General features: G+C 44.2%; 1 protein-coding gene across 2 annotated transcripts in view; it reads right to left on the reverse strand.

The window, feature by feature from the left end:
• Nucleotides 1-2,383: 2,383 nt before the first annotated feature.
• The window catches only part of Cap2 (cyclase associated actin cytoskeleton regulatory protein 2), a 140,277-nt gene continuing 127,121 nt past the window's right edge, over nucleotides 2,384-15,539 (reverse strand). For both annotated transcript variants that reach the window (XM_085831127.1, XM_085831128.1), the window contains 5 exons: nucleotides 14,573-14,745; nucleotides 12,654-12,777; nucleotides 12,478-12,560; nucleotides 5,955-6,095; nucleotides 2,384-4,367 (listed from right to left, as the gene is read on the reverse strand). In XM_085831127.1, the coding sequence (XP_085687253.1) occupies nucleotides 4,284-4,367; nucleotides 5,955-6,095; nucleotides 12,478-12,560; nucleotides 12,654-12,777; nucleotides 14,573-14,745 (605 nt within the window). In that variant the 3' untranslated portion in view covers nucleotides 2,384-4,283. The remainder of the gene's footprint in view (nucleotides 4,368-5,954; nucleotides 6,096-12,477; nucleotides 12,561-12,653; nucleotides 12,778-14,572; nucleotides 14,746-15,539) is intronic.

The raw sequence follows: 15,539 nt of genomic DNA on the forward strand, positions 1-15,539 counted from the left end.
TTGCAGGAATAAAAGCCCTTAAAATGGCTGTCAAACCTGCCTCTGTACCTACAGTGGTACAGACAGTACCCACATTTTAAAATAAGTTCTTTGTAATGAGCAGGTTTAATGAGGTTCTATTTAGCTCAAGAAATAATTCCTAGGGCGTTGGTGTCAGAGAGGACACCAGATCTGCATATCTGTTAGCTGACATTTCCAATTCTACCCACAAAGACGTCCTGAAAACACGTGTCTAAGATGGAACCCTGAGCCAGCCACGAGGGGACATGCCTGTAACATCAGCATCCCCGAGGTTGTGGTGAGAGATTTATGGTGATTTAAAGGCTAGCATGGGCTACCTAGCAAGTTACAGTTCAGCCTGGGCTACAAAGACCATCTTAAGAAAGAAAACTGAACTATGGTCTCCTCCATTTTCTCTTTGTATCCAAATGTCCTATCACGGGAAACAGGTAACTATAAATCTATGTCAGGAAGTACAAGAGGCCCGTGGTGGCTTCAGTGTGCAATGCCCCTGACAGATTCATATGTTTGAACACTTGCTCTCTCTCTGGCTGCAGATGTTGCTTTTGAAGGCTATGGAACCTCTTTAGGAGGTGGAGCCTTGCTAGGGGATGTGGGTCGCTGGCCTTGAGATATGACAGCCAGGCTCCACTTCCTGTCTCGCTCTCTGCAATGTGCCCAGCTACTGTTAGGGGGTTGGTCCGGTGTTGCTAATGTATTCAAATGTTAAATTCTGTATCCCCCAAGACTTGGCTGCCCCAAGACCAGCGAATTCCCTTGTACATCAGCCATTGTTGAGTAAATCTTGCTCCCCAATTTAAAATTATTGGTTAAACATAACTGGTGATAGCCAGTTACCGAGGAGAACAGAGGTAGGCAGGGCTTGGGTGACCAGGCTGGGGGGGCGTCGCAGATAGGGATCTCAAGAAGAAAGGGGGAGAGAGAAGGCTCTTGGGAGGAGGAAGGAGAGAAGAGGCAGTCTGCATTAGATATGATGGGACAGGAGCACATGCCTGAGTGAAATGGATCCTAAGGACAGGTTGGTAGAGCAGAAATAACCCAAGAAGACACAAAAAGCAAGTATGGGGGGGGGGGATGGCACAGCTGGGGAAGTAGACAGTTTAGCATAAAAAAAAGACAGATTCGGGGTAGCTTCCCCCCAGTAATCACGTAAAGCTACATAAGTCATAGTCTGAGACTTATTCATTTGAAAGCTAAGACAGGGATAGGTATAAATTTATTTTACAAGCTACCTCATGTTCCTGCTACCATGCCTTCCCCACTGAGGTGGACTGTATCCCTTAAAACTGTAAGCCAAAATAAATCCATCCTTTTTTTGCAATTGCTCTTATTAGGTATTTAAACAGAGCAAGTGACTGAGACAGGACCTTAAGCTTGGCAGGTAGCTGAAGAACACCGGATTACATGTGGGAAATGTGTGTGACGTCAGCCATACTGAGAAGTTGGGAAAAGTGGCTGGAAAATAACCTATAGACATCAAGAATCAGGAACTGGGGAGATGGGTTCAGATGCGGGTAGGTTTGAGTGTCGTCATGCAGGCAATGAACTGAAGGGAGACAAATGATCATCGAGGAACTAAAGAGGTAGAGTGGTGGGTAGAGGGTGCAGAGATACTTGTCACACACAAAGGGAGTTTAACCAGGAAAAGGCCGTGTCTGGAGCTTCACTGATGATCGGGAAGGAACCAGTGGATGTGATGCCTGTCAGGTACTTCACAGAGATGCTAGACTAAGGGAACTACAGTCGTCACAGCGAGCTGCTGCAGCCTTCGCCTGACCTGCGGTTGCTTCTCTCTGTACAAGGGGCTGATGTCCCCGGACCCCAGTGTCTGCCTCGTTGAAAATGGATGAGGCAGAGTCATGGTTTCTAAGAAGCTGATGTAAACGTTTCCAATGAATGGAGGGATAAATAAACTACATGGTATGCATTCCCCGTCATTCCCAAGGCATGCAGAAGGGAAGACTTTGAGAAGGGGTTGAGGTATTTGTGGGCAGTGTTATCTAGGAGAGGATTTACAGCAAAGACTGCTTCTGGGATTTCATTTTCATCCTAAAATACTAAAGAGACATGGGAGCCCGTGGCACTTGACTTTCTGCAGCTTATTTTCTTTCCTTCTAGTTTTATTTTTTATTTTATTCTATTTTTTAAAAAAAGATTTATTTATTTTATTTATGTGAGTACACTGTTGCTGTTTTCAGACACACCAGAAGAGGGTGTCAGATCCCATTACAGATGGTTGTGAGCCACCATGTGTTTGCTGGGAATTGAACTCAGGACCTCTGGAAGAGCAGTCAGTGCTCTTAACTGCTGAGCCACCTCTCCAGCCCCCTTACTAGGTTTTTAATATGACAACAAAAAAAGCTCTAGTTTTATTTTTTAATTTAAAAAAAAAACAACAACCCTGGTTACATACGGCCACTATAATGCAAATATGTAATATAATGTGATGGCAATTTTCATTTTGACTATTAAAGTATAACTGAACGTGTATGTGCGTGACCCAGTGCGCAGGTGCACCACATGCATGCAGGGGCCCACAAGGATGTCAGATTCCTTGGAACTGGAGTTACAGGGGGTTATGAGCTGTCAGGTGGGTGATGGACTTGAACATGGGTGGGTCCTCTACAAGAACGGCCGAGCTCCTAACTGCTGCCATGTCTCCAGCTCCATTTTGACTTTTTTTAAAAAAAATTTAAAGTTTTTAAAAAACTTGTGTGTGTGTTCGTGCGCACTGGCAGGTGCATTCATGATGTGTATGTACAGGTCAGGGGACGTCTTGTGTAGGTCACTTCTCTCCTTCCACCACGTGGTTCCTGGAGATCACACTCAGGTTGTCAGGCTCGGCGCTAAGTACCTCCAATAGTGTCTCACTTTGTATCTCTGGCTGACCACAAACAAATCAACAAGCAAGCAAGCGAAAGATAAAACAGGGCAAAACAAATGCAAAACCAAAATGAGAATTCATCTCAGTATTTAAACAATTCGTTTTTACTTAGTATAACTTTACTGTTCAAAAAATTATACTTACTAAAGCCACCACATAGTTCATAAGGACAGAACTTTTATAGCAAAACTTTGATACACAAACATCAGTGATATGAATACTGTATGGAGATAGAAGCTATTCAAAAACCGAAAAAAAAAAAAAAAACGATAGCCAGCGGGGTCTTCGTAGGCACAATCTAGATGCTCCCTCTGGTTCCAAAAGCTTAGTGCTATGCTTCGTTACACAGGACCCAAAAAGCTGCAGCATTCTCGGCTACGTGCAGAGAAGAGACACAGAGAGTGTTGTTGCTCGCCTGGAAGTGTGTGTACTATCAAGACTAGAAAACCCAACCAGAGCCAGACAACTGATTCGAGAAGCAATAGTCAGGCTCTTGGGCGTTTGTCTTTGAGGCTGGTTAGCACTGGTTAGCCTGGCCCGTGGAAAAGGGACTCATCTCTAGTAAGCATTAGAGACTGTATGGGGTTGTCTGATAGTATGGCTGACTTCAAAACTGCAACGCAAAGGCCGAGCTATCCTTCGAACCGGACCATGAGGTATTACAAAGCAAAAACTGAGGACTGAGTCCCTACCACACCCCACCCCTCCCTGCCACCACCCTTTCTCTTAGGATATGCAGGCAAATTAGAATTTTTAAAGTGACTCTCGAGAAAGATGGAGTTAGGATTTCTTTTGTTTTTCAGCAACTATAAAGGGTATATTGTGTTTCCTTAGATGTTTTCTCTTTGTGTATATGTGTGTGTTTGCAAAAACATGGATTGAAGAATTCATTCATGCTGACACGATGTCCACGCCGATAAAGGGGAGCACGTAAAAATTAAAAAATAGAGTCTTATTCTTCAGGGCACAAGACTGTTTCATCATGTTAAAGTTGTCTAAAAGGTAAAAACATACATAGGTTCTCTAAGGCTTCTTTTTTTTTTTTTCAACTAGCAATTAAACCGAAAGGAAGAAATAGGCAGGGCTTTTCCTTATCAGTTACGGAGTTGGTGATGTGATGGGAACAGAATTCTTTTCCCTTCAACTGCTGTGTTTACTAGTTATCACGTGGAAGTAAAATCACACGCAAATCATGATCAAATGTTAAATATTTCAAAACGCCCATAAAAGCCTGCCAGAAAAGATACTGTTTTCCACGGCACAGAACTGCAGGACGCGGACACGGAGACGGGCGCCAGGGCTATGGTAAAATCTAGCTCCTATTAGCTGCTTGCTTCTGTTCGCTAGAGGAGACTCAGGGAAGGCTATCTCTTGGATGTCAGGCCATGATCTCTGCAGGTTCGGTGATCAGCTTGGAGCCATCCCATATTGTCTTGAACTGCTCAGGAATGGGAAATTCTCTCTGGAAGAAGTTGAGAAAGACAGTTAATTACATGGTACACTCCTGCAGACACCGTTGAAGGATCATGGGTGTCATGCGATGGGCGAAAGAAATTGTATCAGATCCCAATTTGCATCATAGAGAGGGCAGAGTCACAGGTAGACAGACATGGTCTGTGACTTCACGCTGGGATCATCCTATCATTGGTATTTATGAAGAACCAGGCTTGCTTTTTGAGACAGACCTCAAGTACCCAGGCTAGCTTTGAACTCACCTTGTGCTTGACTGACGCTGATCTCAGACCTCCGATCCTTCTGCCTCTACCTTCTGAGTTTTGGGATTATACACACAACCTGCCTGCTGACTGCAACCTGTAGAGAGCTGGTAAGCAACCTGCCAAGCTGATGTGGCCATTCTCTTGAAAGTGACTTGCTGAGTCTCATTTGCCGCCTCTTCCTGCCCTGCTCGGCCCAGTTAGACTTAGAATTCTCCATGTGTTAGTTTCCATGTAATAACGATGAGCAGATCTCCTGTACTTCAGAATCTCAAAAAGGGATTTCTCAATCTTACTCAACACTGACATGAGTGGACATCTAATGTGGCTCCTCCAGAGACTTCTCCACTTGGGGGAGGATATAAAGGAAGCGCCGGATGAATTCCTCGGGCTAGGATTTCTAAATGGAGGATTCAATGGGCTGGTGGTATGAGGACTTACTTGGGAGCCTGCTAAGAATCAAGATTCTGGGGCTGGGGAGATAGATGGATGGCTCAGTGGACAAGGTGCTTGTCTGTCCAAGCAGGAGGGCCTGAGTTTGAATCCCCCAAACCCTATACATAAACCATGCCTGCAATTTCATCCCTTCTATGATAAGATGGAGGGATGAGAGAATAACCCCTAGAAGCTTAGGCAGTGGTGAACAAGAAACCTTGTCTCAAATAAGGTGGAGGATGGCTAGGACTGACACCCGAGGTTTTCCTCAGAACTCCATGTGTGTCACGGCATGAATGTACTCCCCCATAGCATATACAAAGAACCTGGATTCTGGGCCCCATTGTGAGGCTCCTCAATCCAACCCTAGGTTATTTTTTAGAGTTTTGAGCTCTTTCTGTTGAGCTTCCTAGTAGACCCTTATGTTAAAAGGAGCATTATAGGGCTGGCGAGATGGCTCAGCGGTTAAGAACACTGACTGTTCTTCTGAAGGTCCTGAGTTCAAATCCCAGCAACCACATGGTGGCTCACAACCATCTGTAATGAGATCTGATGCCCTCTTCTGGTGCGTCTGAAGACAGCTACAGTGTACTTAGATATAATAATAAATAAATTTCTAGGCTGAAGTGGGCGGGACGGACCAGAACGAGAAACCTTTATTCCCACATGATGGCTCACAACCATCAGTACAGCTATAGTGCATTCATATACATAAAAATAAATAAATCTTTTTTTTTTAAAGAGGAGCATTATAATATTTTTGGCTCCCTCCCTTGCCTGCCTGTTACATTGTCTTCAAATGAAGCTCATGAGATGGTAGCTGATGAGCACCTCTCTAAGAATGCTAACATGGATATACCACAAAACCTTTTCTGGGCAGACTTTTGGAAGGTACTCACATAATCGTCACCCTGAGGGACCAGGACATTCATCTCGGACGACTTCGCGCTCACGATCTCACAGTCTAGTGCATCTTCACTGAGGTACAGGTGGCATCCTTCCGTCTTATTAATGGAGATTGTTGGTACTCTCCCCATTACCTAAGGGGGGAAAATGGGACTGAAGCAAAGAACTAAAAATGGTCATGTTCCCAAGCAGGTACTTCTGGAGTTACTCCTAAGTTTAGCTTTGGACTTACGGGGTAGCATGCTCTCTGTGTCTGTCTGTCTGTCTTCCTTTCTCTCCCCCCCTCCCCTCTCTGTGTGTATCTCTGTGTCTATGTGCAGGGCAAGTGTCATCTGAGGACACAGTGAAAGGACTATACAAGGGGGGGTGGGGAATCCTAAGTAGGCAGGATTTCCCTTTTTTTGAGATGAAATTAAGGGATTAATTTGGAGGCAGCAGCTAAAATGTTCAGAAAAGCCCTGCAACCCGTTAGTGAATCTGAAGCGCCTCTCTGATTTCACGATAAGAGAAACAGGATTCATTTGCTTAAAATTTAAGTTTTGACAGTTATCTCTGAGACTGGGGCTAGAACAAATATCCATACAGACACTGAACAATAAGATTAATTTCGAAGAGAAGCCAAGTAGATTGTTCCCAAACTTCAGAGCGAACAAGAAACTCTCCAATTCTTCTCATGGAAGCCATTTGCCGGGTAAGAGGCTGAAGGCTGAAGGTGAGGTTCAGATGAGATGGGTGTCTGGGTATTTCAGACCGTACTCATTTCAGGAGCTCAGACTCAGGATGTTGACCCAGATAATCAGAACCCTTGAGCAAGAGGAGGCAGCGCTTTGTACCGCTTACAAGTATCTAAGTCCAGTAAATACTCAGATCAGTTTTAAGTTTCTCTTCTAACAATCAGTTTTCAACCCTTCCCACAATGTCCACAGGGATATAGCATTCTCCCAAAGACTTCATAACCACTCTAGAAGTTTCCTTCTTGTAATGGTAATTAAAGCAATAAAGACATCTCTCCTTTCAACCTGAAGAAAAGGCTAGTTTGCAAACCAAAGGAACACTTTCTGTCTGGGGTGCAGGTGCCCAAAAGAATTCCTTGTGAGGCGTCTAGCCGATCACTGGGCTTCTCCCCCCTTTGCTCCATAGAAACTGGAGACTGAGTTGGAATTGAAGCCCAGAGCAAGAAAAAGGTCCAGCTGGGTCGTTTAAGGTCAGGCAGGTACAGGCAGGTCTCTACCTGAGTTAAATAGTATATATACAGAAGTGAGAGAGAGAGAGAGAGAGAATGTTTGTGTGTCTGTGTTTCTTAGACATGTTTTCATGACTTCTAAATTTCTTTATGTTGTAATGATGAAAAGCATTTACATGCCAGCCTGAAGCCCACGGATACCACCAGCCTAGCTAAGGAAAGCGAGGAGCTGCCAGCGACTCCTAGAGGCTTGGTTTATGGATATTATTTCTCAGTAATAATTTGAAAATTTTCCACTGACAATGGTTGTCTGTCTTCCCCAATCTGTATGTATACACGAACCACCCATTTTTGAGAGTACAGTTGGATGCCATTTCACAAATGTACAGAGTTGTGCAATCAGGACCACAAGCCGCTTTTAGAATAGTTCCACTATTCTAAAAATATCACTAATGGCCACTTACAGTCAGTCCCCATCTCAGCCCCAGGCAGGTAAGTGATTTCTGCTTCAGTTGTGCCCTGGCCCCTTTCAGACAATTTACTAGGCACTTTAACTAGGTAATGGCTCTCTTGGTTTGAGCACTCAGAAATTCACTAAGTGTTCCATCAAACGTTTCTCTTGTCTCCGAATTGGTCCTTCTAGCTCTTTCCACAGGCAACCAGTGGTTCACCCTTCCTGAGGTAACTGTTCACAGTGCACAGTTCACATCCTTAAAAATGTAACAAGATACTTCAGGCATGGAAACATACAAAGAATAATAGATACATACACTTTCTACAACAACTTTATTAGTGTGGCATTCCAGCTAATTCCCTTTTGGTTTGTTTGAAAGTTTCCTTCCTTCCTTCCTTCCTTCCTTCCTTCCTTCCTTCCTTCCTTCCTTCCTTCCTTCCTTCCTTCCTTCCTCCCTCCCTCCCTCCCTCCCTCCCTCCCTTCCTTCCTTTCTTCCTTCCCTCCCTTCTGATAGGGTCTCAGGTAACCTAGGTTGGCCTTGAACTCACTTTGGGACCAAAGATGGCTTTGAAGCTGATCCTTCCCCTGTCTCTACCTCCCCAGGGCTTTGGTCACAGGTGTACACTGTTACACCCAGTTTTACTGTGCTTGTTTGTTTTTGAGACTTGGTTTCATTTTGCAGCCCTGACCAGCCTGGAACTTGCTGTACAGAGCAAGCTGGCCTCTAAGCGCACAGAGTCCTCCTGAGTGCTGCGATTACAGGTGTGTAGCACACACTCAACTGCTGTTCCCCCAACTCCTGAGAACTAAGATCTCACTGTCACGGAAGTCCCCTGGATACTGATGTCTTCCACCCCACTGTCCCTCCCTTCCCCCTTCTTCCCTCCTCCTTGTATGTAACTGTTCTCCTGGCTTTTGTTGTGTGTCCTTGTTTTTAAGACTTGTTTGGAGAGGCTGGAGAGATGGCTCAGCAGTTAAGAGCACTGACTGCTCTTCCTGAGTTCAAATCCCAGCAACCACATGGTGGCTCACAGCCATCTGTAATGAGATCTGATGCCCTCTTCTGGAGTGTCTGAAGACAGCTACAGTGTATTTATATATGATAAACAAATCTTAAAAGCAATTTTGTTTGTTTGTTGCTTATGATCTGTCTATTAGGTGAAGTGCCCAAGAGAACGCCTTGGCATGTCATAAGTGGACTTCACGTATGAATTGGTTTGCACACTCTATATTTTTTAATAAATGGATCTATCACATAGCACGATTCTATAACTTAGCCTTTCAGCTCAATGCTCTTTAAACAAAATTTACCTGTTTTTAAAAATTCACTTTTTTTTTTTAAATGCTGGTAATAATAGCTTGTTCTTTTAAACTGTTGAATAGTGTTGTGGTTGGTGGACACTTACATATTTTTTTCTCTCTCTTGCTACTACCCTGCCACCACGATACATGCCTTCCGTGTTTCCCTATCTGTGACCAGAGCTTTACCATACGCACAGAAGCACATACTGGCCCAGGCTGTGGATGTGGCATCTGTACCTGGTGCCTATTGTCCTGAAGTGAGTTTACCAAGTTCATGCTGTCACTCGGGCATAGCAGGGAGCCCAGTGTGGTACTTCCATGACTGCTCGCACACCCGACATTAGCGCACACTCAGCCCTGCCCTGATAGATCCTTTACAGGTCAGATTCGGTGGATGCGGCTCTGCACAGATCAAGGACATTCTGAACGCAAAATAGATGAGTGTGGACGAGAATCTGAGACTCTGGTATTCATTTACGCCCCTCCTTCTGTCACGCTAGCATATCTTCCTATGTGTGTGCCAGCCAGTTCACTCTTTTATGTCTCTGAAATGTTAATATTCTTTCTGGCTTTTCTATGAGAGCATGGGTCTCAGTTTTCGGTCTGTGTTAGCTAGTGTCTTTACATATTCTAGATGCAAATCCTTTTTATTATCTACATTGCAAGTATCTTTCCTTAATCCATATCTGGTCTTTCAGCTTTGCATATCATATCTTCTGTTGAATATATATTATGAAAATTGTGGTGTGTGTGTGTGCTCAGGCACAGTACTGGGGATTACACCTTGGACCTCACCCATGCTATGTGAACACTTCACTACTGAACTCAATCCCCAGTCTAGAATTTTAACTTTAATGGGGTTAGATTAACCACTAGTTTTCTTTATGGTTTGCAATTTTGAATCACATGAACCATGAAGCTGTGAAGGCTCCCCATCCCCCACCCCACCCCGTATGTTGTTCTAAATGTTTGAAAGTATTTAATTTGGAACCTTACTTTTAAGTATGGCATGAAGAGAGGATTCAGTGGTTGTTTTATTTTTAATATTTTCCTTTAACTAAAAATTTTAATTTGTATTGGTGTTTGGCCTGTGTGTGTGTGTCTGTAGACCATGTGTGTGCACTACCTGTGGTGGCCACAAGAGGGCAGCAGATCCTGAGACTAGACGATAGAACCTGCACGCTGGGAACCATACCTAGGTCCTCTGCAAGAGCAGCCAGTGCACCTAACTGCCGAGCCATCCTCTCCAGCTCCTTGGTGTTGTTTTCCCACACATATAACCAACTGTTCTCAAATCCATTTCAGCGTATACACCCATCTACATCATGGCTTGCTACTCTGCTTTTTCAGTTTGTTTGTTTTTATGTTTTTTTTTGGGGGGGGCATCTTTTTCAAATATCTCCAACCATGTGTCACCTTAGGATGACCCAATTCACCTTGTTCATCTACTTTCAAATGATTTTATCTAGTCTTTCAAAGACTTTATTTTTTGAGTTCAGTGTATCACCTGTGTCTGGGTGTGAGTTAGTGCATGTGAGTCACGGACCAGGTAGAGTTTACAAGAGCATGCCAGATGCTTGGGAGCTGGAGTTACAGAGCTGGGGACAGCTTAGCTTGGTGCTTAGGAGGAGCCAAATTCAGATCCTGTGCAAGAGCAACATCACTCCTAATCACTCTCTTGGCTTCTAAGTGAATTTCAAGCTACTCCCCTTCTTCTTCCTCTTCCTCCTCTTCCTCTTCTCCTTTTCCTCCTCTTCCTCCTCTTCTTCCTTCTTCTTCAATAAAAAATTGCTGAAATATTTGAGTTTTGCTGGACTTTCTTACAGACTAAAGAGACAGAAATGGTACTGGTGTCTCTTTTGTGCATTAATTTACAACTATTCTGTGTGCTTTATAAATACCTTCCATTTGTTTTGTTGATTTATTACTTGGTCTCCATTTTGTTTCTGTTCTGGATCTTATTCTGTGTTACATTTCCTAACACGTATTTGTGGTGTCAGGAGATGATGAATTTTTTTCTGTTGATAGTGTACCTATCTAGCTGTCTTGCTGTATAGTTTATTGGCCTTTATATAAAACAATCATTTTGCCATCATATAAAGACACTTTTATCTCTTCCTTTTCAATTTTATTTATTTTGGTTATTTTTCTTATCTTATTGCAGGACTTAGGATCTTTAATACATTATTGAATAGAATTAAGGACAGGAAGAAACCTCTTGCTTTGGTGTCAATGGCAGTTCTTCTAAATGACATGTGCCATTTGCTGTAGGATTTCCAAGAGATATTCTTTATTTGGTTATAGCATAACCTCCCCTTTCCTGGGATTATCAGATATGTATGTGTAGAGCTGGCATACCTATCCAGGATTCAGGATTCCCAATCAGGGCTGTTTCCACACAGTGGGCATAAACAGAAACCAACGTCTTAAAATGACAAGGTAAATAGACAAATGTAATATATACAATTAAGTGAGTTCTAATTAAACGTGTGAATGGAGAGAAACCCAGGAAAGAGAAAGATTTACATAACTGAAGTCTAATTTTGTCAATCACCACACAGAAACACCAGATTGTAAAGGGTAATTAACACTCGGCAAATAGCAGAACAAATGAGAGGAGTTGGACTTGGCCCAAAGTCAGAAGTCCTTTGGATCTTTGTATGTTGTAAAAGCCGACTTGACAAAACCAAAATGACAGACTTTCTCTTGTTTCTGAAAATTCAATTCTGATCCTACTTAGTCTCTGGCCTTTTTTTTTTTTCTCTTTTTTTTTTTTCTGATAATCTCATTGATTCTGTCTACCACCCCCCTTCTCCCTCAGAGCCATTCTTCTCTATGGCGGGGGGGGGGGGTTCGCTTTAGCATGGGGGATGTTACTTTCCTAGGATAGCCTCTCAACAGTCTTTTTTTCCATGTAGCAGCTGATTCATCTACTCGTGTGCTCAGCAACATTTACCAGGTGCCTACAGTGTTCAACTTGTCTTACCCTCTTGATCTCTTTAGAACTGTGAATAGTGAATAGCTGACTTTGCCTTCCTTTTTAGTGCTGGACAGAACCCAGAGTCTTATGAGTGCCTGCACTGGGCCACTGAGCTGTGTCCTTAGCTTGGTAACTGTCCTTGAGATCAAGAGGTTAAGGGCGGTGGTGGTGCACACCTTTAGTCCCAGCATTTGGGAGGCAGAGGCAGGCGGATTTCTGAGTTCGAGGCCAGCCTGGTCTACAAAGTGAGTTCCAGGACAGCCAGGGCTATACAGAGAAACTCTGTCTCGAGAAAAAACAAAACCAAAACCAAAACAAAAAAGAAGAAGAAAAGAGATCAAGAGGGTAAGACAGTGCAGCACAAAATGGTGGGGGTGGGGTGGGGGAGAAAAAAACAAGACCAACTAATGGTGACTGAGAATAAAGACTGGGCTTCCCCAGAGAGGCGATGATGAAGTTGTGTTTAGAAAGTTCAGGAATGTGATGTTTTCTGGGTGGACATAAGGAATGAGTCCCTTCCTCTGTGCCCTGCAGGAAGATGAGCAGTTCATGCAGAGCCACGGCCAGGGCAGAGCATGGTCCCTAGAGGCTGCTCACCTGGATCTGAATATCCTTGGAGTTGATCACTTCCACAATGCCCACCACATGATCAAACACCAGGCCAAACTTCTTGCAGTTATCTAAAGGAGGAGAACGAAGCTCTGGTAAAGGCACAGGGCAGGTTTCTGCCTCACAGCTCAGCGCAGCAAGCACACAGCCTAAGCTTTGCCTACCGACAGTGATGGAGTTCACTTTTCCCTTTATCTGAAGAGTGGATTTGTCACATTTGAAAATGTAAGCCACTTGTTTCAGCTCGGTCTCGGAGATGACAAGGTCATTCCTGTCCTCTTGGTATTCCTAAAGGTAAAACAGATGGACATTAAACATGAGTAGAAAGATAGGTCGAACCTACTGATTGCTGACCTTGCTAGGGGCTTCAACAGAATTGTTGCCATTCAGCAGGTTGTCTTCCAGAACATTCTCCTTACGGAGAAACCTCCAGGCCTTAGATGTCGATTGTAATCAGGGGACTGTGAGTGAACCACTTGGAAGTGGACATCAGTTTGCCGAGTGCTGAGTGTCAATGTTAACAGCCCTGCTAGAGGGCAGGGCTGGCACAGGGATGTGGTTGCTATGTATGCTTGGTTGCTATGTGGATGCTGGCAGTCCATTTGATGCTCATCAGACCCTGCTGTGGTCATCAGGAGATGGGGCTGCTTCAGTGTCTTCTCAGGCTTTGGCAGCTTTTCCAGGGACTTTGCTCCTTAATCTTTAAGAGAGCTCTTTGATTCAGTAGAGGGCTCCATCTACCATCCATATGAAAAGCATGCCTGGCATGCTTATATAATTAACCCTGAGAATGGTGGGTGGCAGTGGTGGCTTCAGGCTATGAACTATCAGCCCAGAGTCCCAGGAGTACTGGTTGATGGCTTCTTCCCCCCCCCCCCTGGTCCTCCCTTAAAAGTTTGCAAATCAGTAGTCACGCTCACAGGAAGGACACACGCTGGCAGTGACTAGGGGCTGGAGGGCTGGAGGAAAAGGAGCCACTATCTAACAGGTTGAGTTCTGCAAGATAAAGAATATCCTGCAGTGAATGCCAGGGATGGAAGCCCAACAGTATAAACACCCAGCAGCATCACAGGGATGTGCACTTAAAGATGCTTTCTTGAGATTTGGTCTCTTGCTATATACTGTAAGCTAAATACAAGGCCTGGTTGCCCAAGGATGAGAAAATCCACGCATAGACCCAAGTGATGCTATGTAACCTTGTCCAACCCCCCCCCCCCCTAAGTTATCCCTCATTGGTGAACAAAGATGTGTACAGCCTATAGCTGGACAGTAGATAGGCAGGGTTTTTGGTTCCAGGGCTTGGGGTCTGAGGAAGGAGATCACACCAGGGAGAGAGAAGAAGGTGGAGAGAGGAGAAGTCACCATGGGTAAGTGAGTTATGAAAACATGGTCATGACGCCTGGCCAGCTGGAGTTGAGAGCAGCCCATGGGGAACACAGCAAGTTATAACTCTGGGTCTCCTGTGGGAAGTAGCCACGATAGCATCGAGGGTGGACATCTGCCCAGCTCCCGTGCTGAATAAGGCTTATTATGAATATAAAGGTTGTGTATCTTTTACCTGGTGACTGAATGATCTAAGGCATGGTAGAAACCCCAATTTGAGATGAAATAGTTACTGAGACAGTGGTTACTGGTGAATGTTATGTGCATTTTTACCACAGTTAAAAAATAGTTTTAAACAAGGGGGTGGTGGTACGCACCTTTATTCCCAGCACTCAGGAGGCAGAGTCAGACAGATCTTCGAGGACAGCCTGATCTACGGAACAAGTTCAAGGACATCCAGGGTGACACAGAGAAACACTGTCAAAAAACCTAACCAAACCAAACCAAAAATAGTTCTACAATGTAGAAGGAAAGACTCCATAGAAGCTACTTAAAAAAAAAAAAAAAAAAAAAAAGAGTGCAAGACTGCAGAAGTGCCTGGTTTCTCATTTTGGCATCTTTTTTTTTTTTTTTTTTTTTTTTTTTTTTGCATCTTACTGTCTCACTTGGAAGCTCCCATGTCTTTTGGAAGAGGTCTGAGGTGTTTGGAAGATGGCTTTAGTCAGGCAAATCAGAGTACATGTCACAGGATTATACTCACCACTCTCCACTTCTTCCCTTCCAGCTCCAACACTGGAGCATGTTTCTGAGGAGAGTTCGATTTTGGAGATGTGGGGCTCGGCGTGTGAGTTTTGGTTGGAGAGCGAATCTGACCTTGAGCCCTCAGGCTGGGATTCTTGTATGTCTTCTTGTCATCTGTGACATGCCGGAGCCCTAGGAAGGCAGGACAGTTTTAATTGTCAACTTACCCTAAGGAAGGATCCCCTGGGAAGGGAATCTCAATAAGAAAGTGTCTAAGTCATGTTGGCCTGTGGCCATGTCTGTGGGGGATTGTCTTGACTGGTATGAGAACAGCTTGAAAATGGGCGGCACCCTTCCCTGGTTGTGGGCCTTGGAGTATATATAAGCGTAGAAAAAGCTAGCTGAACACTACGCATGCATGTGTTCACCTTCTCTCTGCTCTTGACTGTGATGTGACTAGTTGCTTCAGGTGCCTGCCTTGACTTCCCCACAAGGATGGACTGTAACCTGGGATTGGAAGCCCTTCTCCCTTGAAGTCACTGTTGTCACAGCAACAGAGAAGAAACTAAAACAGACGGTGGTACAATGTAGGTACACATCATCCCATTTTATGAAGAGGGAAATAAGTGTCCACCATATAAAGTACAGAAGAACTTTTGGTGAGGTATGTAAGAACTACTGTTCCAGGTCCATATAGAGAGACTGAATCCTGTGTAAGTTTAGACTGAAAGAAATGCTCTGTGTGTGTCTGTGTTTAAAGAGCATTATTTATTGGATATAAATGTCCCTCTAGGCCCATGGAAAACTTGGTCTCTAGATCAAGACACTCCTCTGCGGGGTTGGAGAACCTATAGATTCAACCAAAAGTTTAAGGTGAATCCTCGCTGGAAGAAGTTAGGTCACTGGTTGCAGGTCCTGAAATATTGTAGCCTGGCCAACACTTCCTGTCCACTTCCTGTCTGCTTCCTGTTTTACCAAGAAGCGAG

This window comes from Mus caroli, unplaced genomic scaffold (genome assembly GCF_978045245.1).
Source record: "Mus caroli unplaced genomic scaffold, Mus_caroli_1 scaffold_15, whole genome shotgun sequence".
Lineage (NCBI taxonomy): Eukaryota > Metazoa > Chordata > Mammalia > Rodentia > Muridae > Mus > Mus caroli.